Source organism: Leucopleurus acutus (genome assembly GCF_964270905.1).
Source record: "Leucopleurus acutus genome assembly, chromosome: 7".
NCBI lineage: Eukaryota > Metazoa > Chordata > Mammalia > Artiodactyla > Delphinidae > Leucopleurus > Leucopleurus acutus.
Window position 1 is genome coordinate 56,684,857 of NC_139150.1, and position 27,398 is coordinate 56,712,254.

A 27,398-nucleotide genomic window follows, 5' to 3' on the forward strand; every position below is an offset into this window, starting at 1 on the left:
GAGCCATGGCCACTGAGCCTGCGCGTCCGGAGCCTCTGCTCCGCAGCGGGAGAGGCCACAACAGTGAGAGGCCCGCGCACCGCAAAAAAAAAAGACATTTTTTCATGAAAAGGTTTTTTTGAGTGATAAACTGTAAATTTAAATACGAAGTGAATTGTTTCCCTTCAACCACCTATAATATCTAACATCTAGCCTGTTGTAAAAACTATAACTTTAAAAAAAAATTATTTATTTTGGTTGCACTGGGTCTCAGTTGCAGCAGGCAGGCTCCTTAGTTGTGGCTCACGGGCTCCTTAGTTGCACCCCCACCAGCTCCTTAGTTGCACCTCACCAGCTCCTTAGTTGCGGCATGTGAACTCTTGGTTGCGGCATGCATGTGGGATCTAGTTCCCTGACCAGAGTTCGAACCCAGGCCCCCTGCATTGGGAACATGGAGTCTTGACCACTGCACCACCAGGGAAGTCCCAAAACTATAATGTTTAGTAGCTAAAATATGCATCATTATCAAATAAAACCAAGATTTTTGTAGACATAAGATTATTCTAAAATTTATACATAAAGGCAAAGTAACTGAAATAGCTTCATTTTGAAAAAGAAAAAAGTAAGAAGAATCAGTCTGATGCCAAGACCTATTATATAGTTACTGTAATAAATAGTATATTATTAGTGGAAGGATATACTTGTAGATCAATGGAATAGAATATAGAAACAGAAATAAATTCACATATATAAACCCAACTGATTTTTGACAAAATTGCAAAAGCAATTCAATAGAGGAAAGACAGTCTTTTCAACAAATAATGCTGGAACAATTAGACTTCCATAGGTCAACCTAAGTCTCATATCTTATACAAAAACTATCTCAAAATAAATCATGGACTTAAATGTAAAACATAAAACGATAAAACTTTTAGGATTAAACAGAAGAAAATCTTTGAAATTTAGAGCTAGTCAAAGAGTTCTTTGACTTGAAATCAAAAGCACAATTCATAAAAGGAAAAATGGATAAATTGAACTTCATCATAGTTAAAAAACTTTTGCTCTGCAAAAGACCCTGTTAAGAAGATGAAAAGACACGCTACAGATTGGGAGAAAATATCTGCAAACTACATATAAACAGTAAAAACAGTAACAAACAAACTACATAACAGACAGTAAAAAAACAAAGGCAATTCAATTAGAAAATGGTGCTGTGATGATCATGTGAATATGCTTAGAAATTGAAAGGAAGAGTTACATTAGGATGTTGGAGATTTGCAGGTTCTCATTGTTGCTCTTTTCGTGGGTGTATATGTAGAAATGCTCAGCCTTTCAGTCCCCTTAAAAGGGGAATTTCCCCTTTTGTCTGAGTCTAGGGAAAGGCAGGGTCCTAAAACCCCGTATGGAAGCAGAAAGGGACCAGATATTCCCAATCACTACCCATGAACACCTCGGTGCTAGACATGTAACCCAGTCTCAACCTATCGGATACTCCAGCCTGGGACTTCATGAATCTGGAGGGAGTGACCCTAGGAAAAGGGCAGTCACAGTGGTGGTGGTGATGCTTCCCCTGGAGTGACCTTGATTTATTCTCTGCTGCCAACTTCCCTTGGGTCTTGCTCACTTTTGAAGCCCCATTCTCCAGCTTTTCCATCAATTCTGGGAAGCACCCAATATCTTCACCCTGTAAATTGCTTTTCTGCCTAAATTAGGCCAACCCATCTTCTGTTGTTGCACCTAAGAACCTTTACTTAATGATGGTGTCATGGGGCAGGAGGGGATTACTAAATTTCTCCTACAACACAACATTTTAAACACCAAATATAATATATATCACTCATTCCTAGGCAGGTCTAACAAAGAGATGGGGCCATCCTGGAGTTTCTCTTGCCCCTAATATCAAAGCCTTCCTTGATTTGCTATCCCTTTTCAAGCAATTTTATCCTGAGCCCCTCTGGATCTTACTCTCATCTCATTGGGATATGCCACCTAATTTACAGATGAATTTAAATTTTGTATTATAAAAGTAATATGTTTGTCTGATTTTTTTTAATTCCATCAATGCAGAAGGGATGAAACTTACAGTAAAAAAAAAAAAAAAAAAGCAAGAAAGCAACTCCCCCCAAATTCTTCCTAGTCTTACTCCCCAGAAAGAAGCACTATTAATAATTTCTTGTGATATATGATGTTTTGATGTTGGACATTCTAATGCCAAACTGTCCTCATCCAAACCCTTCTTTATTTTAAAAATACCACCAACGAGTGGTTAGGAACAAAAATGATCCAAGTGAAATGTTAGCTAAGAAACTGACATTATGGTAAAACTAATCATAGTAAAATGATCAACAAAACAGCCAGTGTGTCAAAAATGACCTGAATCAGTGCATGGCAACCTCAGAGGACCACTCTCAGGAAAACAAGGTAGAATTAGTGCTGACTCCTATCTTACAGACAGGATAAACACGATATGCTTCCATATCTTGGAAGCAATTCAAATTCAATCAAACTCTTCGTTGCATAACTCAAATATTCCAAACACTACCTAGATCTCTGCTTCTAGTAGCTTAAAATAACACCCCCTCAACACGTTCTTACCAACCTGTATCTAATTTGACATAAGCTAAATTCTATGCTTAACCTTTGAATTCTGGGCAAAAAACATCTAGATGGATCCAGCCACTCTAACCTTTCTGATATCTCAAGAGCACCTTAAAGCAATGGTTTTCAAACTCAAAACCCCCAAATATCAGCATCACCCTGGGACTTGTTAGAAATATGAATGCTTGGCTTGCACCCCAGGAGTACTGAATCAGAAATTCTGTGTGTACAGCCCAACATGAGAACCACTTCTCCAAAGCCTTACAAACTGCAAAAATCCAAATGTACTCTTGGGAGTCAAGAAAGTTGGGGAAGGGGAGATCCTTCTCATCGCTTTATATTTCCCCAAAAGTGGCTCTTTTCATCCTTCAGCCTTCTTTCTCTTCCTGGCACTCTGAGGGTCTCCTTGGGAAATCAGTCACTCATCAGAGAGGGTCTCTAATATCTGGTTTCTCAGAGCTCTCTGTAGGGGAGGGCTCTGAAGCTGCACTAGGCCCAGTAGGAAAGCGAATCAGAAGTTATCAATGAGTTAAGTCTACTCAGTGACACTGACCACGAGCTCAGGAAAGAAGGGGAGGGACATGGCCAATATCAGGGGTTTGACTCTCTTTGTTGTAAACAATGTGATCTGCACATGACGGTCATGACTTGGCCTGCAAAGGCCAGTTTTAAAGTTCACTCCACTGGAAGATATTAGTCATCTAACTAAACATCCCTCTTTGGTGTTCCTCCAGGTCAACACACTTTGCAACCCAGTGATGCACATTAGAATCACCTGAGGAGCTTTTTAAAAACTCTGTGATACCTGGGTACTGCCCCTGGAGGAGATTCCGACGTAGCTAGTTTGCCCGGTGGGGAGGGCATGACATAACTCAAAGGCTCCCCAGGAATTCTAATATGCAGCCAGGACTGAGAACCCCTGCAGCCCGTGGTTTTCATAGTGTGGTAGCCAAACCAGCACAACCTCATCCCCCAAGATTATATTAGAAATACAAATTCTCAGGCCTCAATCCAGTCTCATTAAATCAAAAACTCTGGCAGTGGGGCTTAGCAATTTCACAAGCCCTACAGGTGATTCTCATGCACAATAAAGTTTGAGAGTCATTGATTGCACCCTGTTCACACCTCATTTAAGAACCTTACCAGGAGGAGATTCTGGGAAAGCAACCGCTAGCTCTATCTGCACTCAAGATCACAGTTTGCAGTTTTTAAAGACAAAAACAACTTCCTCACTTTTATAAGCCAAGTGAGCTAATAATAATTCCAGCTTGTCTTTCATTTTAGATAACCGTGGAAGGTGTTAATGGCTGTTTCTGTCTGCTTTAAACATTACATCATAATTTTAACCTAGCAATTCCTAGAGTGTATTTGTGTGCTGCTGAATGATTTTAAGAGTGTCACAGTGATACGGGGAGCAAGCCGAAGCAAGCTACGCTGGGCACGGTAGGAAATGGAAAGGTAATTAAATATTATCTGGCTATGTTCTCCACTAAGCTGGAAATGCTCTCCGGCTTTATAGATTGAGCAAATAAGAGAAATGGGGACAAGTTTCTTGACATTTTTGTTTCAAGTCCTTTAAACAACTTTGGGATCTAACTGTCCCAGGAAATAGACCAAGTGAAGGCTTGGCTATATGAACCAAAGATTTCACGCCACAGTTTTTGGTTACAAAATCCTTTATCATCCATATTTATCAGCCATCCCTCAATTAAATCTCAAATCAATAAGGTAGTGTTCCCTTTCTTGCTGTATAGGAGAGAAACCTACATCACAACTAGGGAGGAAGCCACATGACAGAGCTCTGGAGGCCTCATACATCCTGGGTGCTAGCTAACCTCTCCTCTGAGCTGCTGATTTCCCCTCAGAAAAAAGTGTACTGAAGACAAAGGCCCTGTGGCAGTCTCTATCTAGGCAGGAACTATTAGAGAAAGAGAGAAAGAATAAAAACCTTCTGTGGGCATAACATAGAACTGCTCTGGACTGGAAGACATTATGTGAGGGCCCAGCAGCACAGACGAGGCGGAGCCATCAGGAAAACAGGCAGAAACACTCAGGTTTATGCCCGAAAATTGCAGTTTTCCTACTTAGGCATTTTAGAACCAGAGAGTTGTATTTCGAGTCCACTTGATGTTAAATATTACTCCATTCTACAGAGTTTGGCTCTTTTGCCCTTTGTTGAAAACCTTCCTCACTTTGAGTACAGCTTTGCTACAAAGGAAGACCAGTAGTTTGCCTCAGCTCCAAGGCAAGTTCAAAGCCAACTTCACTATGTTATCAGCTGATGGCCAAACCCCCTGAGATCAGGAGAGTCAGGGTGGAAATGAATCTAAGTATCTTATCAAGAATTTCATTGTTTCATAATATGCATGTTCCCCACAATAAAAGTAACTTATTTTTGGATTGTATTAAAATAACATATATCGTGGTTAAAAAATGTTTTTATAAACTAAAATAGCATAAGGACAAAGAAGTAAAAGTCACTTGAAATTCTACCACCTTGAGATAACTATTTGGGTGTCCATCCTTTGATTCTCTTTCCATCTATGCCTCTGCATAGATCTGTCAAAGAGTATGGCAGTTCCTTAAAAAATTAAACAGAGGGCTTCCCTGGTGGCGCAGTGGTTGAGAGTCCGCCTGCCAATGCAGGGGACGCGGGTTCGAGCCCTGGTCCGGGAGGATCCCACATGCCGCGGAGCAACTAAGCCTGTGCACCACAACTACTGAAGCCCACATGCCTGGAGCTCGTGCTCTGCAGCAAGAGAGGCCACTGCAATGAGAGGCCCGCACACCACAGCGAGGAGTGGCCCCGGCTCGCCACAACTAGAGAAAGCCCGCAAGCAGCAATGAAGACCCAACACAGCCAAAAATAAATAAATAAATTTAAAAAGAAAAAAATTAAACAGAATTACCATATATCCAACAATTTCATGTCTGGCTATACAACAAAAAGAACTGAAGGCAGGGACTCAAACAGGTATTTGTACACCAACACTCATAGCAGCATTATTCCTTATAACCAAAAAGTTGAAACAACCCAAATGTCCACTGATGGAAGAATGGATAAACAAAATGTGGTACATACATACAATGGAATATTTTGAAAGGAGGGAAATGCTGACATGTCACAACAACGATGAACCCTGAAAACATTATGCTAAGTGAAATAAGCCAGACACAAAAGGACAAATATTGTATGATTCCATTTATGTGCTGTACGTAGAGTGGTCAAGTTAATAGTGACAGAAAGTAGAATCACAGTTGCCAGGCGCTGGGGTAAGGGGGGTAAATGAGGAAATATTGTTTAATGGGTACAGAGGTTCGATTTGGGAAGATAAAAAAGTTCTGCAGCTAGACAGAGTTGATGGTTGTACAATGATGTGAATGTAATGAATGCCATTGAACTGGACAGTTAAAAATGGTTAAAATAGTAAATTTTATATTATGTATATTTTACAATAAAAAATTAAGTTATAAAATATTACTAATGCTACTTCCTAAAAATTATGCCATAGTTATCTTTTAAAATACCATGCAGTAACAAAAAAGGAAGGGAAATATATTTAGATTCCAAAGTTTTGGTGACTGGACTCTAGAACTCTATAGACACACTGACCAATTCCAACTCGTCAGGTATAAATAAAAACACCAGGAAATGGTCCCTTGATAAGAGAGGTTACTACACCCTCTATTTTTTTTTTTTTTTTTTTTTTTTTTTTTTTTTTTTTTGCGGTACGCAGGCCTCTCACTGTTGTGGCCTCTCCCGTTACGGAGCACAGGCTCTGGACGCGCAGGCTCAGCGGCCATGGCTCACGGGCCCAGCTGCTCCGCGGCATGTGGGATCTTCCCAGACCGGGGCACGAACCCGTGTCCCCTGCATCGGCAGGCGGACTCTCAACCACTGTGCCACCAGGGAAGCCCTACACTCTCTATTTTATGAGTATAACTTCAGTGGCTGACATGGTACACTAAATTCTTTTTCTGTGCAGAGTAGTCAAGAAAACTTGTGTTTCTTCTTCCAATAACTATAAAGCCTACATTGGTCCCTTAGATTTCAGTGGACACTAGCCAGCAGTAAATCATGACTAATTAACCAGGAAGTAGTTAGCCCTGTAGTAGACTGACTCTGAGACCTGGAATATAGAATTATAAGACCTGGGATTTATAATCCACCTATGGAGAAAAAGATTACCACAAATAAACCAAGATGGAGGTTATGAAGAGCTAAAACTAAAGTCACTCACATAGAATATGTGGTGCATCCCTTCCTCTTTTCCCAAATTAGACATCAAATTTCCTTACTCACTAGAAGAATAGCCCCTGTATTTTCCCAACAAAGAGTAAGGTATTTCCCTATCTGTCATAGCAGCCTCTGCTCAGGACCAGAAATATCCCTCTACTAAGCCTCAACACAGCCTCTGTAACACTCAAGTCAGCTCTTGGAAATGGGTGGTATATCTGGGAATCTCTGCAGCTGTGGAAGGCATCACTGCCAGGAGCTACAAAATGATAAAGATTTCTTTCCCTCCTCCAAGACTGGGATAGAGAATGGAGTCTTGCTGACAATCATACAAATGAGGAGAGTAAGACAGAGAAAGAGCATTAGGTAAACTGAGGAGAACAGAGAAACTTCTAAGATGATGGTTTTCAACCTTGGCTGCAAGCTGGAATTACCTGGGGAGCTTTAAAGATATACCCATGCCTGCATCCTTCCCTCACCCTAGTCTTTCCCCATAGAGACTATTATTCTATCTGGGATTGTGATCTGGACATCAGGATTTCTTATAGACTCACCATGTGAGTCGAATTTCCAGGCCTGGGAACCACTGCTTTACGGGAAGGAGAGCTTCCTCATCCTTCAGTCAGTCTTCTGGAGACCCTGCCTGGGATCTCAATTTACTGCAAGAGCTAATGACTTTAAAAAAAAAAAAAAAAAAAAGAGCTAATGACTTTAAAATGGTCTTGAAAAATTGCTCTCCAGTACAATACAGAAGATGTGACCATATTCCATCACTAGAGGGCAGTTTCTTCATTGTCAACACTTAATTAAGGTATTGCCTCAGGTTAATTTACTCAGGTTCCTCCCTTAATTAAAAAAAAAAAAAAAGCAAAGCTGCATGATGACATTTTAATGAAGGTATACTACCGCCTGACTTTCATAAACGTCAATTCCTCCCTATTTATGAAATGAGAGTTTGAGAGACTAATATTAAAAAAGCTGTGTCCTTTCATCTGTCACATGCCCTCTTCCTAAAGGGTTTGTACTGTGTGGGGTATATTGTTTTCACAAAGTGTATGGCTTTGCTGTGTTACCTATGTTTCCAAACAGGAGGGAGGGCTTGATAGTAACTGATTAAGATCTGATTACTTTCTGTCTCAGAAAATGAGACAATAAATGTCTCAGTTTTTAAAATCCTTTGATTTTTGTATCTTGAAATAGAAATCTGGCATTTCTATCAAGTTTCTAAGTGCTGCCAATGCTGAGACTGCTGGTGGAGAACCACACTGAGCAGTGGGAGGTAGAGAACCTCGGGGCAGATACCAGACTCCTCCTCTGAAGGTATCCCCAGATGTTAATTCACATGTTGATGACATGTCTGTCTGTCTGTCTATCTATTCCCATGAAGACAGAACAATCACAAATCCAGTGGATCCAGGTTGACTACACTACATCAGAATCACTTGGTTGCTTCTTAAAAACAAAGACTTTTAGTCCCAACCCCTGGAGATCAGGACTTCTAAAGTGGGGCCCAGGAATTTATATTTTTTTAACAAGTACCCAGGAGATGCCGCAAGAGCCCTTTGCTTTTGAAAATCACTGTTGCTCAAATGTTTTTACTTTACAGACAGAGACCGAGGACAGAAAAGAGGAAGGGAACTTTCAAAGTTAGTGACAGAACAAACTAGGATGCGGACTCTCCTGGCCTTACTAGATTGAGGCATTACTGCTTATAAGGAGTTAACACGTGTGCTCGATTCTGATTCTTACACTATAAGACGGATGTAGTAACTAGCTTCCAAAGATGGTCTGCAATGAACCAGGACTCTTGACATTCACACCCACGTGTTGTCCCCTTCCCACGTTCAATCTGGGCTGGCCCTGAAATTTGCTGTGACAGATAGAATGCTCTGGAAGTGATGTTGTGTAACTCCAGAGGCTGAGCCTTAAGAAGTTTACAGCGTCCACGTCCTTCCATCTTGGAACACTCCACTTTGAACCCAGACCCAATTCTGTGAGGGAGCTCAAGCAACCACTGGAGAGGTCCACATGGGGAAGAACCAAGGCCCAGGTCAACACCCTTAACTGAGCTCCCAGACAACAGCCATCACTACCTTCCCAGTTATGTGAATGAGGCCACTTTGGACCTTCTAGTCATCCATCCCAGTGGGTATTATACTACAAGAGATGACTGAAAAGACAGAAGAAGAAATCCCCTTACCTGTTAGGCTGGAAAGAGATTCGGTCATAGCCTGTGAGTTCACACAAATCCTTCTCAAGTTCTCGAAAAAGCTGCTGGTACCCTTGAGCTTGGTCCAGAGGCACAAAGGGGTGTATGTTTGCAAATTCTTTCCATGTGATAGGCTGAAGAGCAAGAAGGGAGGAAACATACACATATGTACATATTGTAATAGTAATAACAAGACTAACTTTAATAATGATGATGATGATAGCAACAGCTAACACAAAGAGTGCTTACTATGTGCCAGGCACTGTTCTAAGCACTTTACATTCATTCATTTAACTCTTACCACAATCTTATGGGGTAAGTACTATTACTGTCTTCATCCTACAAGTGGGTCACAGAGGCCCAGAAAGGGAACTTATACAAAAATATAACCATTTCCTATTTTTTCAGGAACAAAAAGGCCCCTGAATAGATTTATATCCATGAAACCCAATGAGTTGTTTCAGGTATGGTTTATTCAAACTCTTACATAGCACATATATCATTCTTTCTTCATGAAGCAGAACAAAACACCAACATAAAAGCAAACGGGGAAAATCCTCCTATTAGAATATAAAATGATTTTCTTTGCCTGATGTGATTTGTCATATCAGACTAATCCTATGGAAAAAAAAGAAACATCCTAGCCTAGTAGAGATACTTACCAAACACCATAGCAGGGGACACAAATCTTCTGTTGATACAAGAAACAAATTAAAACCTCAAATCTCTACCTTTCTGGCACTGGGGAAGGATTTCTAGAAAGAAGGCTTACGGTTCTTAATTCTATCTAAGCTTAACAACTACAAACTGATAAAAGCTTTCAACGTGCCAGGTTTAAAAGGGTGGTGGGGGGAGTTGGGGAAGATAGGAAGACATAAACACCATGTTTAATGATTTTAATATTTAAAAATAATTTCACCCATAAATTTAAATGATCAGGTTGTGATAAAGTTAGGGTTTCTGCCAAGGCTGTTGAAAAGCAAGGTAAAGGATTACTAAAGCAGTTGTTAAACCACGGTCCCAGGAGCAGCTTTCTCTAGTTATCTGCTTATGTATAAGCCAAGACACGGCCTCTGCTAAGTTCCCTTTTAACAGAAGTGACCTACTTACTGTGAGTTCAGATGAACTGTTGAGCTTCATGGTACAGGACCCCTTGAAGAAGCACAGCCAAAGCGTATTACGTTAGTGACATCCTATGGTCTATCTGATCGGCCCTCCCATCTCCCCGAATGGTCACCCATTCATCCCTCTTGCAGCCTATTAGATGTGACCCAAAGAGGTGGGTTCAGGGTGGGGTGGGAAGTGGAAATCAAGGCCATAATTACCAGCGGAATCATGCTATGAACAAGGGAAATGTCTTTGTTTTCCAATCTCTTCATATATCGGACAATATTTGTTTCTGAGTGATAGCTGTGAACATAAAACACATGGTTTAGGCCAATATAGTTAGGTAAGAGCCCATACACATCCTTCTAAGAGGTAAGACACACTGAGATCTACCTTCAACATACAGATCAAATTAGGCCATGGACAACATGCCAACAAAGCATCCGAGGGAAGGGCGTGTACCCCCCATGAAGCTCAGAGGATGCCCTAGGACAAGAAGCCACCTGTGGGCCTGAGAGGAAGAGTTGGAAAGAAGAGGATGTTGAGTTCCTGGGTATGATCTTCAGCCTGGCGACTATGCATCGAAACTCCCATCTTCTTGAGAGTAGAATTAGGGGTTATAGTGTCAAGGGAGCACAGCCACCAGGAAATAAGGTGTGCTTCGCCTGGGTTAGAATTGGGATTTAGTAGTGGGTCAGGCTGAGCCACAATAAACCAGGCCATGTCATAGTCAGAATGCCATAGTAGAAGCCACTCTCTACCGTGCTCCCAAGCCACAGCACACAATGCAGAAGTCACACAAACTACACAAACCTGTTGAACACCTGATGTGTGAGGAATGGACTAGTTCTCTTGAAGGCAGTCCCTAGAATACCTCTCTGTTCCTCACCCATGCTTTCAGCAACCAGCTCCTGCATGGAGAGACCACAGAAACTGAAGGGCAGGAAGCATGCCTGGAACCACATGTGAAGAAGGCTTTCCATTCAGCGTGTATTCTGACAGAGCACCAGAAATTCCCTACCATCCAACCTCCCACCTCCCTGACCATCCACCCCAGGGATATCTGGCACAGTGCAGTGACAGATGTCAGGGGTCACGCATTGTGGCAATTCTCCAAAACACTGTTTTTAAGTTCTGTGGAAATTAGCCACAGTGAGCAAAGAAAAGTGAACAATTTTTACTGCCAAAGAAAAAAAAGTTGAAATCCCCTGCATGTTCCTTGAATAATGAAGCAAGTTCCAGTAAACTATTTTAAAGGGCTATCTAAAAAGTGACGACCATGATAACACTCAAGTAAAGATTCTCACTTGACATTGCTCTTTTATCTTGGAGAACAATTCTAATAAAAGACAAGTGCCAAGACCATTCAGTGGGAGAAAGGACAGTCTCTTCAACAATGGTGCTGAGAAAACTTGATATACACAGGCAAAAGAATGAAGTTGGATCCTTATCTTATAGCATATACAAAAACTAATTCAAAATGGATTAAGGGGACTTCCTTGGTGGCGCAGTGGTTAAGAAATCCGCCTGCCAATGCAGGGGACACGGGTTCAAGCCCTGGTCCGGGAAGATCCCACATGCCATGGAGCAACTAAGCCCGTGTGCCACAACTACTGAGCCCATGTGCCACAACTACGGAAGCCCTCGCGCCTAGAGCCTCTGCTCCACAACAAGAGAAGCCACCACAATGAGAAGCCCGCGCACCGCAACGAACAGTAGCCCCTGCTCGCTGCAACTAGAGAAAGCCCGCGTGCAGCAATGAAGACCCAACGCCGTCAAAAACAAATAAATAAATAAATTTATTTTTTTTAGAAAAATGGATTAAGGACCTAAATTTACAAGCTAAAACTCTTAGAAGAAAGTATAGGGGCAAATCTGCATGACCTTGGATTTGGCAATGGTGTCTTAAATATGACACCAAAAGCATGAGCAACACAAGAAAAAATACAGTGCACTTTTGTGCATTAAGGAACACTATCAGAAAAAAATTTTTAATTAAAAAAAAAGGGACACTACCAAGAGAATTAACAGATAACCCACAGAATTGGGGGAAATATTTGCAAATCATATATCTGATAAGCATTTAATATCCAGAATATATAATGAAATACATGGCTTGCTCCTCATTCTGCTCCAGGCCGGTAGTATGAGAGCCCTCAGTGGTTGCTCTGTAAATATTCTTCAAATGCATGGAACAAATATCTGTGATTAAATTTACTGCAGAGTTCTAGAGGGAAGATATTATTCAGTCTTGTTTATTAATTAAAGATTAAAAGAGAACAGTATAATACTTTTTTGACGATTTACATTTGTTATCTGATACTGAAGTCATCTCTCAAAGAGGACTCAGACAACCAGGACAGCCCTGATCAACACTCTGGAGCCTATTTCTGTCTCCTTCCATTGATTCCTTTAACAGATATTTATTAAGTGGCTCCTATGCTCCAGGCCTTGTAGAGTGCTCTGATGAACACCTTGCCACAGGTCTAGGTAGCTGACATCTCTCTTCCATCCCACAGACTCTCCTGCTCACATGTCCCTGCTATTTCATCATTTTAGAAACCAACTCAGTCTCACTGAACTGTTTCTAGTTCTCATATAACCTCTCTCCTCCTAGCCTTTGTGGCTGCTTTTCCCAGTGTCTGGAACACCTCTGGCCCCATCCTCCTTCTTCTCAACTGTGTCTGGATAGCTCCTACTCATCTCTCAGGTCTCAGCTTAAGACAGTTTCTTCCAAGTGTTGGTGAGAAGCCCCCTCCACTCTGTGCTCAGAGAGCATCTTTGGACAGTGCCCATCATAGGACATCATCTGGATTGCAGTCTTGTGCCTGTTTGGATCCTCATTAGACTATAAGCTCCAAAAGGGCGGGAAGTATGTCTGATTTACCACTAGCCTCAGGGCACAGCATAAGACCTGGCACATATTAGGTCAGTTTTCCCAGAATCAACATAACCAAGATGCCTATGCCATGAATCTTTGTATTAGGAATAGTTTCAGTTAAGCACCATTAACAATCCTTCCAACTAGCCTTGCAGCTCAGTCCTGGCTAGGGCCCACGGCAGTGACCTCTAACTATCAGCAGTCACAGTAGCAAGGGACAATCGGTGGCATAATTTTAACGCAGGCCACCTAATGTCATTCCTGTGCCCCCTCCCCCTCACACTCACGCCCATAAGAGGCAAAGCCATCTGTGACACCTCCTCAAATAGTCATTATGAGGAATGTAAATTTTGATTTACTTACTGCAGATGACTCACAGCCAAAGATCCACAACAAGTCATCCAGATCTTTTTCATTGACTGTTTCATCAAGAGAAATACCAAGCTATAGAAACGAAAATGAAAGGGGAAACATCAGCTCGAAATGCCAAGATCAGTGCAGAAACTCCAAGAGAGGTCAAAGGGGAGAAAGTGCTGGACAAAACTCTCAGTTGTTCTAAAATAACAGGCTATCATTATGTCCAAGTTGGCCCTTGGGCAAAGTAGGCTAGACCAGTCCCAAACGTCAAAAGATTGAGCGTTTTACAGCCACTTCTGGACTCTAAAAGAGTCCAGATGGCTGCAGGGCACTCCTTTTGGTACTAGATATGCTCACTTTTTTCTTCCCTTAACTTACCTTATCATATCACTTATCGTAGCCTTTACCTTGAACAGTCATATTGTGAACGAAGGAGTATTGAGCAAAATATGAGCCTAAGAGTCCCATATATGAAAACACAACATCTTAAGGAAAGCTGACAATGGATTATCATTTAAAAGGCCACAATGTTCCAAACTGAAGATGAAAATTGTTTACAAAGAAGTTGTGCCCAAAGGTCCAATACTGATTTTTTTTTAAAAAAAGAGAAATTTTAATGAGAAAAGTCATAAAAATTTATAGAATTTGTACAACAAACAAACAAACAAAACTGAAAGTCTGACTTACTGTGTGATCCTCAAACAGCCGAATATTTATTTGCCGCTGAGCAGCCCTGCCCAAGACCTCCTTCACTGAGCAGCCACACTGAATCTTCAAAGTGTCAAAGAACAAGTCATGCTGGAGTTGGTGTCCTGCTCTCTTGAGACCTAGACAAGATAGGATAGCCACCGGTCTCTATGTAGAAACCAGACCCTCTGCCACTGACGCTTCACAGAAGTAAAGAGGTAAATCCTACTACGGTCTGTTCGTACCCAGTGTTTTGGTCGGTGCTTTTTTTTAAAAAAAGTAGGACTTCCCTGGCGGCACAGTGGTTAAGAATCCGCCTGCCAGTGCAGGGGTACGGGTTCGAGCCCTGGTCCGGGATGATCCCACATGCCACGGGGCAACTAAGCCCATGCACCACAACTACTGAGCCTGCGCTCTAGAGCCTGTGAGCCACAACTGCTGAAGCCCATGCACCTAGAGCCCGTGCTCCACAACAAGAAAAGCAACCGCAATGAGAAGCCTGTGCATCGCAGCAAAGAGTAGCCCCTGCTCGCCACAACTAGAGAAAGCCTGCGTGCAGCAACGAAGACCCAACACAGCCAAAAATAAATAAATAAATTTATTTTTTTTAAAAAAGGTAAATGTTTATTATTATGCTACAGAAAGTTGTGAAATACATATAAAAATGGAGAAAAAAATCACCATAATCACCATCCAGAAATAACTAGTGGTTACTTCTTGGTATAGATTCCTCTAGAAGTGTGTGTGTGTGTGTGTGTGTGTGTGTGTGTGTGTGTGTGTGTGTGTGTGTGTGTGTGTGTGTGTGTGTGTGTGTGTGTGTGTGTGTGTGTGTGTAATATATCACGTACATATACTTCTTTACCCTTTTTTAAAAAATTTAATGTAGCATGAAGATTTTGCTTTTCTACAGATCAAAACCCCTATCATTATTTTTAATGGCTATATAATATTCAAACTTAAATTATGTACCATAATTTAACTAATTACTTATTATTGGACGTTTAGGCTGTTTCCAAGATTGTGCTATTGTAAATAATGTTTCAATGCACACCCTTTACATCATTATCTGATTATTTCCTTTAGATACATTCCTAGAATTTCTGTATCAAATTGTAGGCGCATTTTAAAAGTTTTTGACACAGATTGTTTAAGTGCCTTCATAAAAGTCATACCAATATCAGGATTCTTTTTAATCTCTGCCAATGTAATGAGAGAAACACTATTTTTTTCTTTCAATTTACATTTCTTTGATTAATAGTGAGGTTGAAATTATATATGTTCATTTGTATACTTTCTTTTAAAATTACATTTAATGTCCTTTGTCCAGTTTTCTCTCAGGGTGTTCATTCTTCTTGTGTATGGGGTGGGGGGACTGAGGAAGAGCTCACTATATTAAATATATTAACACTCAGTCTGTCATAGATGCTGAAAATATTATTCCTAGGTTTTTATTTGACTCTTAATTTTGCATGTAGTATTAGACATGCAGTGAGTTTTCAATTTTATTTACTCACATGTATCAGTCTTGTTATAACCAAAAGTTTTAAAACAGAAAACTGACTCACCTTCAGACAAAATCAAAGTGGCATTATGTACCCTCCTAGCAATATGTTCCAGCCCGTGGGACCCATGGTAGATTGCAAACATTGCAGCCATATTCGCCAAGAGAGCCTAAAACGACAAAGAGCTTTTAAAGAATCATGTTCAACAATGTGATATCAGGAAGATGATTAGTGGGAGGGACTGTTGTTCTGACTTGAGATGCCAAAACTAAAAGCAGGTACAAAGCAAAATGATCAGACTCCCTGCCTTCTCTATGATAGCTGGAGAACATTCATAACCTGCCCAACCATCTGAGGGGTAAATACAGCATCCAAGACACTCTAGCGTCACTATACTAAACCTTTGAATGTGACCATTAGTAAGGTGCTCCATCCATGCAACATAATCATCCCATAAAGGGGAAGATCAGGCTGTCATCAGACATGGAGATGCAATATTTAATGTTGGAAGACAGTGGAACAACAAAGACCTCAGGGGAAAACGGTGAGATCTAAGAATTTTATGCTCAATAATACAGTTCTTCAAGGATAAAAGCAAGAAAAATTTTCAAACACACAAGAAGTCAGGGAGTATAATTCTCTTGAAGCCTTAAATAAAACACTAGAAACTGAATTTCAGCCAACCAAGAGGTGAATGGTGAATCTATGCAAAGGACCACCAAAGATGAAAATGCAGGACGCAGGGGAATAAAACCAAAATGAGTTGGCAGGAGATATATTAGGAAGGGAAAACCAAAACCTACTGGCTTATTCCCTGCTGACAGTAAGGTGACTTTCTCGGGTAAAGATATCTCTCCTGACCGTTGATTGAAGTTTCACAAAAATATTTACAGGGAAGTGTGTATCCTAGTGTGACAGAGAATAGGAAAGAATGGCACTAGAATCTCTCAGAGACTCAGGGATGGAATCCAGCATAGGGAGCAAGGAAGGGACCACTGTCATGGCATCTTGGGTCAGGGAGGAGGATAAAAAGAGGATGGCAGGGCTTCCCTGGTGGCGCAGTGGTTGAGAGTCCGCCTGTCGATGCAGGGGACACGGGTTCATGCCCCAGTCTGGGAAGATCCCACATGCCGCGGAGCGGCTGGGCCCGTGAGCCATGGCCACTGAGCCTGCGCGTCCGGAGCCTGTGCTCCGCAACGGGAGAGGCCACAACAGTGAAAGGCCCGAGTGCTGCAAAAAAAAAAAAAAAAAAAAAAAAAAAGAGGATGGCAAGGGTCAGAAACCAAAATGAGGGCCAATGTGGGGGAAAATCATGGAGGGCCACCTCCTGTCTCTCCTCTCTCTCACCCTATCCCTCACCTGCTTTTCCACCCTAGATCCTACCAACCAGCAGCCTTCTAACCATGCAATATCACCCTAGGTAACTGACCCAAACTCTAATCTCAGACTCCTCACCTGCTTAGTCCATTCAATTCTCCCACAGCCCCTCCCATCTCATTGGTCCAGCACCATGGTTTCTATGAGTTTCCAGTCCCACTAAAGTGACTTTTGTCCTAATGTACTAGGTCAGCAGTTCAAGGTCCACCTTCATGTTCAATCATCCCAAGGTGGGAAGGGGCACATTACAGAACAGAAACACTACTCAGATGAGAAACACAGTGCTTTAAAGTTGGATGATGTTCAATATCAGATCTATTTTGTTAGGTACCCATTTCCTCTGTGAGGCTGTTAGAAGGAATCTCTCTGGGATCACTGCAAAAATGCCAGAAAGTGAAATCAGAGTCAATAAAGAAAATAAGGAAAAGAAGACATCAGAGAACACTGCAGTAGACTTTCTTGGACCAAGTGCCAGAGAGGGTACAGACATTCTTGTGGACTCTGTATAACAATTAGAAATAAATACGGAAGAACCACAACACATTATAGCTATGGAGAGGGCATGTCTGAAGTAAAACATCCATAATATAGTGTATCATGGCTCATGGCTATGCTGCCTGGGAATAAAAACTCAGGCTTGATGTTCACAGAATGCTCTGGAAGCCTCCCATCACAGAGGCTTTGTGGAGGTTGATTCATGTCACTTTTTAAACTAGAGATCATTCTTTCTACAAAGAGGAGACTGTATCAGCGAACTGACCAACAAATTAATGAAAAGTACAAAGTCACTTTTAGAAATCCTGGTAAGGCATTAGAGTATCAAAGGAAGTTCAGAGAAACAGAGAGACCAAGAAGATTCAAATTTCTTTGATAATCTGACAAACAACATAATTAGGATACTTAAAGTAATCAAAAGTGAGTCATGGGGACTTCCCTGGTGGCGCAGTGGCTAAGAATCCGCCTGCCAATGCAGGGGACACGAGTTTGAGCCCTGGTCCAGCAAGATCCCACAAGCCCGTGCACCACAACTACTGAGCCCATGCTCTAGAGCCCGCAAGCCACAACTACTGAGCCCACGTGCCACAACTACTGAAGCCCACGCACCTAGAGCCCGTGCTCCGCAACAAGAGAAGACACCACAATGAAAAGCCCGTGTGCCGCAACAAAGAGTAGCCCCTGCTCGCCCCAACTAGAGAAAGCCCACGTGCAGCAATGAAGACCCAACGCAGCCAAAAATAAATAAATAAAATAAATTTATTTTTTAAAAAAAGTGAATCATGAAAGGATGCTCAAAATCATTAGTTATTAGGTAACTGCAAATCAATCCCACGGTGAGATATCACTTCACACCCACTAGGACAGCTATAACCAAAAAGAGGAACAGTAACAAGTACAGGTGAAAATGTGGAGAAATTACAACCCTCATATATTGGTGGAGGGAATGTAAAATGGTGCAGCCACTTCAGAAAAGAGTCTGGAAGTTCCTCAATTAGTTCAACATAGAGTTACCAATGACCCAGAAATTCTATTTCTAGGAATATACCCAGGAGAACTGAAAATATATGTCCCCACAAAAACTTATACACAAATGTGCATAGCAGCCTTATTCAAAGTACCCCAAAGTGGAAGCAACCTAAATGCCCATCAATTGATGAATGGATTAACAAAATATGATATATCCATACAATGGGATATTCTTCAGCCATAAAAAAGAATGAAGTATTGATTCCTGATACTGTAGGGGTTCCAAACAGGCCTCCCTAACATCTGCCACTTTAGCACGTGGATTATTTTGAGTTCAGGCAATGGAGACCTTCTGGGCTCAAGAGAAACTACTGCTCCTCCCTTAACTGCCCAGAAGAATTTAAATTGAGGATTTTTCCCAGAAAAGGAGTTATTACCAAAGATAAATTTTATCTAAGTGGCCCCATCTATATGGCAGAACAAACAACTAATTACCAGACATCTTGTTCTTCTTCTTATCATCCAGTGAATGGCCCTCCCATGCTTGGAAGCACCTGGCCCCTATCCTATTCCTTAGCCCAGGATGACATGTATAACCTTATTTACTTTTCTGTCCTTTAACCTCTCATGTATGTGGGGTCTCTGAGCCTCTCATATATGTGGGGATCCTGTATGTATGTATAAAATGTCATTTTCTCCTGTTAATCTGTCTCATATCAATTTAATTCTTAGACCAGCTAGAAGAACCTAGAAGGTTAGACGAAAAAAATTTTTTTTTCCTTCCCAATTCTACAACGTGGATGAACCTTGAAAACATTATCTCAAATGAAAGAAACCAGGCACAAAAGGCCACATATTGTATGATCTCATTTATATGAAATATCCAGAATAGGCAGATCCATAGAGACAGAAAGGAGATAAGTGGTCACCAGGGGCTGAAGGGAGGCAAGAAGGATAGGAAGTGACTGCTTAATGGGAACAAGTTTCTTTTAGGGGTGATAAAAATATCCAGAAATGAAATGCTGGTGATGGTTACCCAACTTTGTGAAAATACTATCAACCACTGAACGGTGTACTTTAAATGGGTGAATTATATGGAGAGTTAAATCTCAACAAGAGAGCTAATGAAATGTAAATTATACATCAATACCCCTGGACTTCAGAAAAAGCTAATGAAAGCCTGTGGTGGAAGTTGAGAAATAAGAGAATATAAAGAAGAAGTTATGATGCAAATTCAGACACCTGTAGAAATGTCACAAGTTTACAGAAAGATTTTTTTTAAAGAATTCAGTAATGCGTTTTCAGAGATTAAAAAAAAAAAAAAGTTCTCGGGGCTTTCCTGGTGGCGCAGTGGTTGAGAGTCTGCCTGCCGATGCAGGGGACGCAGGTTCGTGCCCGGGTCCAGGAGGATCCCACATGCCGCGAAGCAGCTGGGCCCGTGAGCCATGGCCGCTGAGCCTGCGCATCCGGAGCCTGTGCTCCACAACGGGAGAGGCCACAACAGTGAGAGGCCTGCATAACGCAAAAAAAAAAAAAAAAAAAAAAAAATTTCTGCACCATCAGTGATGCAAAACTAAGAGAAGTCCAGTGTGGACCCTACAACACTCAAGAGGAATGGGGCAGCCTTGAGAAGAACATGGAAGAGGTGCTACAAGAAGAAGGCTGGAGTAATGACATAGAGTGCTCAAGGAACAGCTTAAAAAAATATCAGTCATCTCCGAACAAAAGAGAATAATTATAGGCCTACAAAGAAAATGATACTGGCGTCACAAGCAATTGTTGCATGCAACCAGTTATGAGAAGAAACACGTGAGATGAAATAGACAATGGAGAGTTAGAAAATCTCCAGAATAAGAAAATGAAAATCAGAGAAGACAGGGTATGACTATCTCTAGGGCAAACATCATTTTATTCATTGCTGAAAAACACAGACCTCTTATGATCCAAGTTAAATAATGAAATATCAGCTATCCATGAACTGGAAGGAAAAAAGAAGTAGGAATGTAACTTTTGCTCATTGTAGAATGCCCAAGTTAACCTGGAAAATTAATTCAAACCTTGAAGCAGAAAGCCCTTAGTGCACTTATGATCAGAAAGACACGTTCTGGAAGAACATGAGCAGAAAGCAGCAGAGGAAGGGAAGACATGTAAGCAGGGAATTCAACAAATGAAGGGTAAACTACAGAAAGTAAAGGCATCACATAAAGATGAATTTGCTGTCAACAGAGGACAAGCTTGTGACAACTGGCTTCTTCCTGCAATACTAGAGGAGCTCTTCCCTGAAAAGCAGCCGCCTCCCTGAGACAAAAAGAATAATACAGGAAAACCAACTGAGGAAACTATTTCAACCACCAATGGATATGGAGCAAACTATAAGCAGACCTTATCATCTACTCCCTCCCTGGAGAGGCCTTCTAAAAGCTGGCGGTGGTGCTGTGAGCCAATGCTCTGAGAGGAAGAACACTGCACTGCCTGCTGGGGTATCTGTGAGATCTCTCCCTTTCCCTGACCCCGAATGGAAGAGAACCGAGAATGGATTATATGCTCAGGAGTGGTCCTCCACCTGATCCTAGGAACTGGCTGGATGTCAGAAAACACTGCTCCCTCTAACCTGAGACATTGGGCAACGTTCAGGTAACTCCTCCTCTTTTGTCCCATACATTTCAGAAATGTCTCTCATGAGTTCCCAGTAAGAGTATCCCATGGCCACCACCGGCTGGCCAATCTGGACTATCCCCTCAGTACAGTCACCTCAAGCACCTTCACCTTGCCTTCCTCACACTAACCTGGAGGGCCTCCATCTCAGCTCTAAGAGGAGGTGCCCCAGTCACCACCCATAATGGACCTGCCCTGTGGCCAAGAATGCCAGAGACCCTAACAGGTGAAGGGTGTGCATACATTGAACCACAGTAAAATACATTGTATTGGCGTTCTGACAAGACCACAAGGCTTCTCTACCAACAAGATCTTGACATTTTTGGTGTGCACACTGCTCAGTGGATGAATGAAGCAACAACTCAGTAAATGAACAAGTAGCTCATTGCTGTAGACTGTAAGACATTCAGTGAGCAGGTCAGGTATGTGATCTACCTGAGCTGTACAGATGTTGCTGGTAGCCTTGTCTCTCCGGATGTGTTGCTCCCTGGTTTGAAGAGCAAGACGATACACTTCTTTTCCACTGGCATCTCTGGACCAAGAATAAAACATCCGGTTAGTACAGATCATTATAGCACCAGGAGTTGTTGCCATAAACAGAACTGCTTCTTTCCTTCCCACCTTTAAGTGAATTCAGCAAAGTTACTTAGGTGCAAGGCCATAAAGAAACAATTTCTAAACCATCTTCTTCTAAAGGGGACTGTTAATTTTCAGTCTGTACTTTGAGGATTTGAGGCACTGAGATATATACAATAAGCTGGGAACTTTAAAAGAAAATTTTCCAGGAATCACCCAGCCCAATAAAATGATGGTGATTGAGGATTAAACTTCACTCTGAGCTTCTTGGCAGACTCAGAGAAAAGGGAAATATCTGACAAAGGAAACAGAATTTCTATACTAGAAATCTAAAGCAACTATATGGCTATAAATAAAGGATGTTAACAACCTAATGCTTGTCTCTAATAAAATTTCTCCTTTCTTAATACAATTAAAAATCTAGATAACCACAAAGATTCAGCAGTCTTAGCCTTTATTTCATCAAACTCTCAGGTCCACTTTCCAGAAAGGTAAGAAGTTCAATACAAAAATCAGAAGATGATAACTGATATATGAAACTCTTTTAAATTAGAAAACCCTCTGTCACATCTCATCTGGTGAAGAGACATCATTGAAAGAAAATGTAATGTAAGAATACTTAAAGAAACTATTATTTTTTACATTAAAAAGCAAAGTGCCTTTTGCCATCATGTGACAAAGTGTAAGTATTTCAGAACTTCTCATCACTAGCACATCATTCACTAATTCAGACTCTTCACTTACATTAATAGCCCAGCTTTATGAAAGGTCAAAAACAATATGCTAAAGTTCCACAGTAATAATCATGGCATTCATCTCAATTCTCAACCCGAGGATTTTCATCAATGAGAAGCACTCAAGGAAGTACATTTGGAAATTACTCAAATGGCCAAACGGCAGGCCTCTAGGAAATAATGTAGGTCACACCCAATGTGTGCATGGTAATCTCTTATTGCACTTGTCTTTACATAGCCATGTGGCATGTTAATACTTTTGAGAAAGAAACTAGTTAGATATAAAACACACTTAAAATATTCAGTCTCTCAGGACTTTCATCAATCTAAAATTCATTTCTATGACTTCAATACAAATATGCTATAAATTATAAACATACTTTTCCAAATATGCACAAATTCATGGCATTCGAGAAGAGGTACATGGCATTTGAGAAAGGCCAGGTATGGGATAATGGTGTGTGTGTGTGTGTGTGTGTGTGTGTGTGTGTGTGTATGGGATAATGGGATGTGTGTGTGTGTGTGTGTGTGTGTGTGTGTGTGTTGGGATGGGATTGGGGAGTAGGTAGGGCATTGATACCCCAAACATTCATACCCCAAATACATTCTCTCTTCTGACTCTATGTTTACATTTCCTTAATCGACCCAAAATGGCCCAGTTAAATTCGACCCAAAATGGCCCAGTTAAATTCAAAGAGAAATCAACAACTTTTGTGATCAAGAGAAGGAGCAGGAAAACCCATAACCACAATAAAAGGGAAGAAACATGAGCTGCTTTACCTTGTTACCCCCACCATTCTTCCAGGCATCATCCTCACCAAACTTTCTCTGACAGCAAAAAAGGCTGCATGTGGTCCGCCATAGCCCAGAGGCACCCCAAATCTCTGTGAGCTGCCCAGGGCAACGTCCACCCCAAATTCTCCGGGAGGCCTCAGGATACACAGAGCTAGAAGGTCAGTAGCACAGCAGGCCAAGCTCTAGAAAGGAAACAAGAGAAAATGGACAAGGTTGTGACCTTCCCTGAGACCAGTGGAAGGATAGCAAATTATCTCCATTATAGGCAGACTGGCAGAGTTGGTTCGTATCCTGTGAAATTTATTTACTCATTCATTCATTTAAAATATTTACTGAGTGCCTACTATGTGCCAGGAACCAGTGAAGAAAACAAACTTGAAAAAAGGAGGTTGGAAGGAGGCAGTTTTACCTTACCAAGTGATAAAGGTGTGGAAATTAAAACACACCAAAAAGAGAAACAATAATAGGGCTTCTCTGGTGGTGCAGTGGTTAAGAATCCGCCTGCCAATGCAGGGGACATGGGGTCAGCCCTGGTCCAGGAAGATCCCATATGCCTCAGAGCAGCTAAGCCTGTGTACCACAACTACTGAGCCTGTGCTCTAGAGCTGGCGAGCCACAACTACTGAAGCCCGCGCGCCTAGAGCCTGTGCTCCGCACAAGAGAAGCCACCGCAATGAGAAGCCCTTGCACCGCAAGAGTAGCTCCTGCTCACCACAACTAGAGAAAGCCCGCGCGCAGCAACGACGCCCCAACACAGCCAAAAAGAAATTAAACAAACTTTTTTTAAAATCATGCTAAAAAGAGTAACAATAATAATTCAAAATTGAGACACACCTCCATGGACCCCCCACAAGGAGAGGTTTGCCTACCCCAGCCTGATGGGCTCTCTCCACGAGCTCCGTGAAGTCTTCCACCTTCCCCTCGCTGTCTGGGTACTGGAACAGCGCTCCACTGACATCTTTTCCACTGAAGTCCATTTCATGGGGTAACTTCAGCTCAATGAGGACTCCGGCATACCTGAAAAGACAGAAGACAAAGAACCACCATGCTTTTGGTTTACAGGGAAAGTCAAATCATCTACAGTTTCTTTTCCACGTTAGAGCATGCGTATTCTGTGTCCTTCCTCAGTGCCCCCACCCCCTACCCTATCCCAACACGCACACACCCCCATCCCACACCCAGCCCTTCAGTGGTAACTGTGCTTCACACCAACTCACCTGCAGCCACTGTTAGCACCTCCCCTCCCGCTTTCCTGTCAGAACCTGTGCCTGAGACAAGAGCAGAAACGTGCCTTCCTAGGGCTAAACAACCACTACCTGCAACTACACAGCCATTGCCACTTTGACCTTGGATAGGTCTTAGGTGAGTGGAAAACCTCAGTAAGACAATGAAGAAGACCTTCCTTAGGTTCCTGAAACTATCTAATTCCTATCATATATCAGAAAACCACTTCTGAAGGAATGGTGGTATGGGATTGGGGGAAAGGCTTTTACAAGGAGAAAGTAAATAAACACACCCACATGCGGTAGTTGTGCTGTGTCTGTTTTATCTGATTACAGCACTTAAAAAATATAATCTGCTTTCAGCTACATCATACTAAAGTACGTATTATGTGGATTCCCTATGGGCCATGTTTGCAGGAATATATACAAAATCAGAACAGTTGTGTGAGAGTTCCATTTTTACCCTGTGCTTTTCAAACTTTTCAAAACACTGTTGAAACTATTTTAATATTAATTTTCTTTTTTGTAAAAAAGAACACAAAACAATGTGCTCTTTTTGTAAAATATAAAGCAAAGGTGACCAAATCCACTGTGTTATTTTTTCCTGAATTCTGACACATCTTACTCACCAGTGAGGTCATGGGAAGAAAGTGGGAGGGAAAGTAAAATTCAATAACCCCAGCTTAAACCAGGTTCAACTCCAGTCAGTTTGGAAATTAGAGGAAGAAACAGCAGAGATGAGCATAATATTATCCCTGAGTTCAAAATACAAATAAAATTAATTACTTGGCTCGAGTCTGGACGACAGCTATTGTCTGTGAGTGGCAACGAGGGTCAACAAAAAACTTCCTCCTCTTGTTGTGTCTGTTGAAAAGAAAAATCCCAATTCGAACATGAACATTAAAGAAATCAGAGTATCGTCTAAGAATGCAAAGCAAAGATGGTACTTAAGGAAAGTCTGAGCATAGGATAAAAAATAATGAGTCATTAATAACTAATAGTGACATTTCCTGATTAGAATTTCACTGAAATCCAATTCCCATTCTAACCCCATTTAGCAAAATCAATCTTAAACTGGTATAAATTTTTAAAAATATGTTATGAGGTAAAGAAGATGTGGCACATATATACAATGGAATATTACTCAGCCATAAAAAGAAACGAAATTGAGCTATTTGTAATGAGGTAGATAGACCTAGAGTCTGTCATACAGAGTGAAGTAAGTCAGAAAGAGAAAGACAAATACCGTATGCTAACACATATATATGGAATTTAAGGAAAAAAAATGTCATGAAGAACCTAGGGGTAAGACAGGAATAAAGACACAGACCTACTAGAAAACGGACTTGAGGATATGGGGAGGGGGAAGGGGGAGCTGTGACAAAGTGAGAGAGAGGCATGGACATATATACACTACCAAACGTAAAATAGATAGCTAGTGGGAAGCAGCAGCACAGCACAGGGAGATCAGCTCGGTGCTTTGTGACCGCCTGGAGGGGTGGGATGGAGGGGGGGAAGACGCAAGAGGGAAGAGATATGGGAACATATGCATATGTATAACTGATTCACTTTGTTATAAAGCAGAAACTAACACACCATTGTAAAGCAATTATACCCCAATAAAGATGTTAAATATATATATATATATATATACTATGAGGAAAAAGAAAGAAAAGGGTAGTGATTAGGTGCGAGTAGGAACAAAAAACTAAGTCTTCTAGATAAAATCATCTGAGAAGTTTATTGCCAAAGGAGCATTTAGAGATTATCTAAACCGAGTGTCCTCATTCAAAGGAAGCGGAGAAGAACTCAGATAGGTTGTGATACGTGCAGGTGCCACACAGCTATGGAAGGAACTGCGTTGGGTCTAAGACCCAAATTCAGGAAGTTCTCTAACAGTCCATAGTTTCAGGAAACAAAACTGATGGGGTTGCAGAACATTTCGTGTATCACAAGCACATCTGGGTAAAAAGAAGTGAGTGGAGGATACAAGTATATTGTATAAAAAGAAAGATCCACACGACCAGTTAACAGCAAGTTTCTCAATGGAATGCGACTGAGAAACAGCAAGGTTTTACTTGTCATTATATCCTTCTCTACTATTTGAAATTTTCCACTATGAACAGGTATTATTCTTATAATAAGCATAAATTCAATAGAGTAGGTAGAGGTGGGAGATACAAAATTAACTGTCCAATACACAAAGCTCTTCAAAGTCTATATCTAAATAACTCTGGAGAGAAGAGCTATCTAAGCCTAAATGACCTCGGATGGAAACAAAAACCCTGCTATTGAAGAAAACATTTCCTAAAGATAAGAAACACAAGGTTGCTTCTCAAGGGTAAAATTAAATGCAGGATGGAAGGTATGAGAATTAAGAGAGAGGAAGCAAATCCAGCACTTGCAGAGTGTGTGTTGCCCAGTGACTCTATTAAGCTCAGGAGAGAACCCCTGACCCATCAACTACAAAGGTCTCGGCTTCTGGGCTTCCCTGGTGGCGCAGTGGTTGAGAGTCCGCCTGCCGATGCAGGGGACAGGGGTGACACGGGTTCGTGCCCTGGCCCGGGAAGATCCCACATGCCGTGGAGTGGCTAGGCCCGTGAGCCATGGCCGCTGAGCCTGCGCGTGAGATGAAAGCTTTTACTCAGAAAAAGGGGATGGAGGTGGGGGATGGGAGAGCAGCGAGAAGGTGGATGAGGAAGAGAGAAGGTGAAAAGCTTAGACTAGGAACGGCATTCTCCACCCCCCCCCCCTTGCTGTCCCTAAGAAAATAGGAAGAAGAGCCTGAACCTACCCCTGGGACTGCTTGGGAAGCAGAAGGGCCTGGAACTTAGAGGTCTCCATATCTGCCCAGTGAGTTCGAGGTTCACAACTGCAACACTGTGATTTATAGGAAGTAAATATTTGGTCATTCAGATGACCAAGATATATTTCTCATATATATTTGGTCTTTGTCCACAGTTCCTGGCTCACAGCTCCCAAAACCACTGGAATTTTCTAAGTGTGAAAAGTGATCA

General features: G+C 41.6%; 1 protein-coding gene across 1 annotated transcript in view; it reads right to left on the bottom strand.

The window, feature by feature from the left end:
* GLDC (glycine decarboxylase) overlaps window positions 1-27,398 on the bottom strand; it is a 99,518-nt gene that overhangs the window by 41,801 nt on the left and 30,319 nt on the right. The window contains exons 5-15 of the mRNA XM_082842838.1: window positions 25,168-25,245; window positions 24,028-24,175; window positions 23,144-23,340; window positions 21,489-21,585; window positions 15,621-15,726; window positions 14,056-14,195; window positions 13,375-13,455; window positions 10,944-11,041; window positions 10,349-10,433; window positions 10,134-10,175; window positions 9,015-9,157 (exon numbers count right to left, since the gene is read on the bottom strand). Of these exons, the coding sequence (XP_082698964.1) occupies window positions 9,015-9,157; window positions 10,134-10,175; window positions 10,349-10,433; window positions 10,944-11,041; window positions 13,375-13,455; window positions 14,056-14,195; window positions 15,621-15,726; window positions 21,489-21,585; window positions 23,144-23,340; window positions 24,028-24,175; window positions 25,168-25,245 (1,215 nt within the window). The remainder of the gene's footprint in view (window positions 1-9,014; window positions 9,158-10,133; window positions 10,176-10,348; window positions 10,434-10,943; window positions 11,042-13,374; window positions 13,456-14,055; window positions 14,196-15,620; window positions 15,727-21,488; window positions 21,586-23,143; window positions 23,341-24,027; window positions 24,176-25,167; window positions 25,246-27,398) is intronic.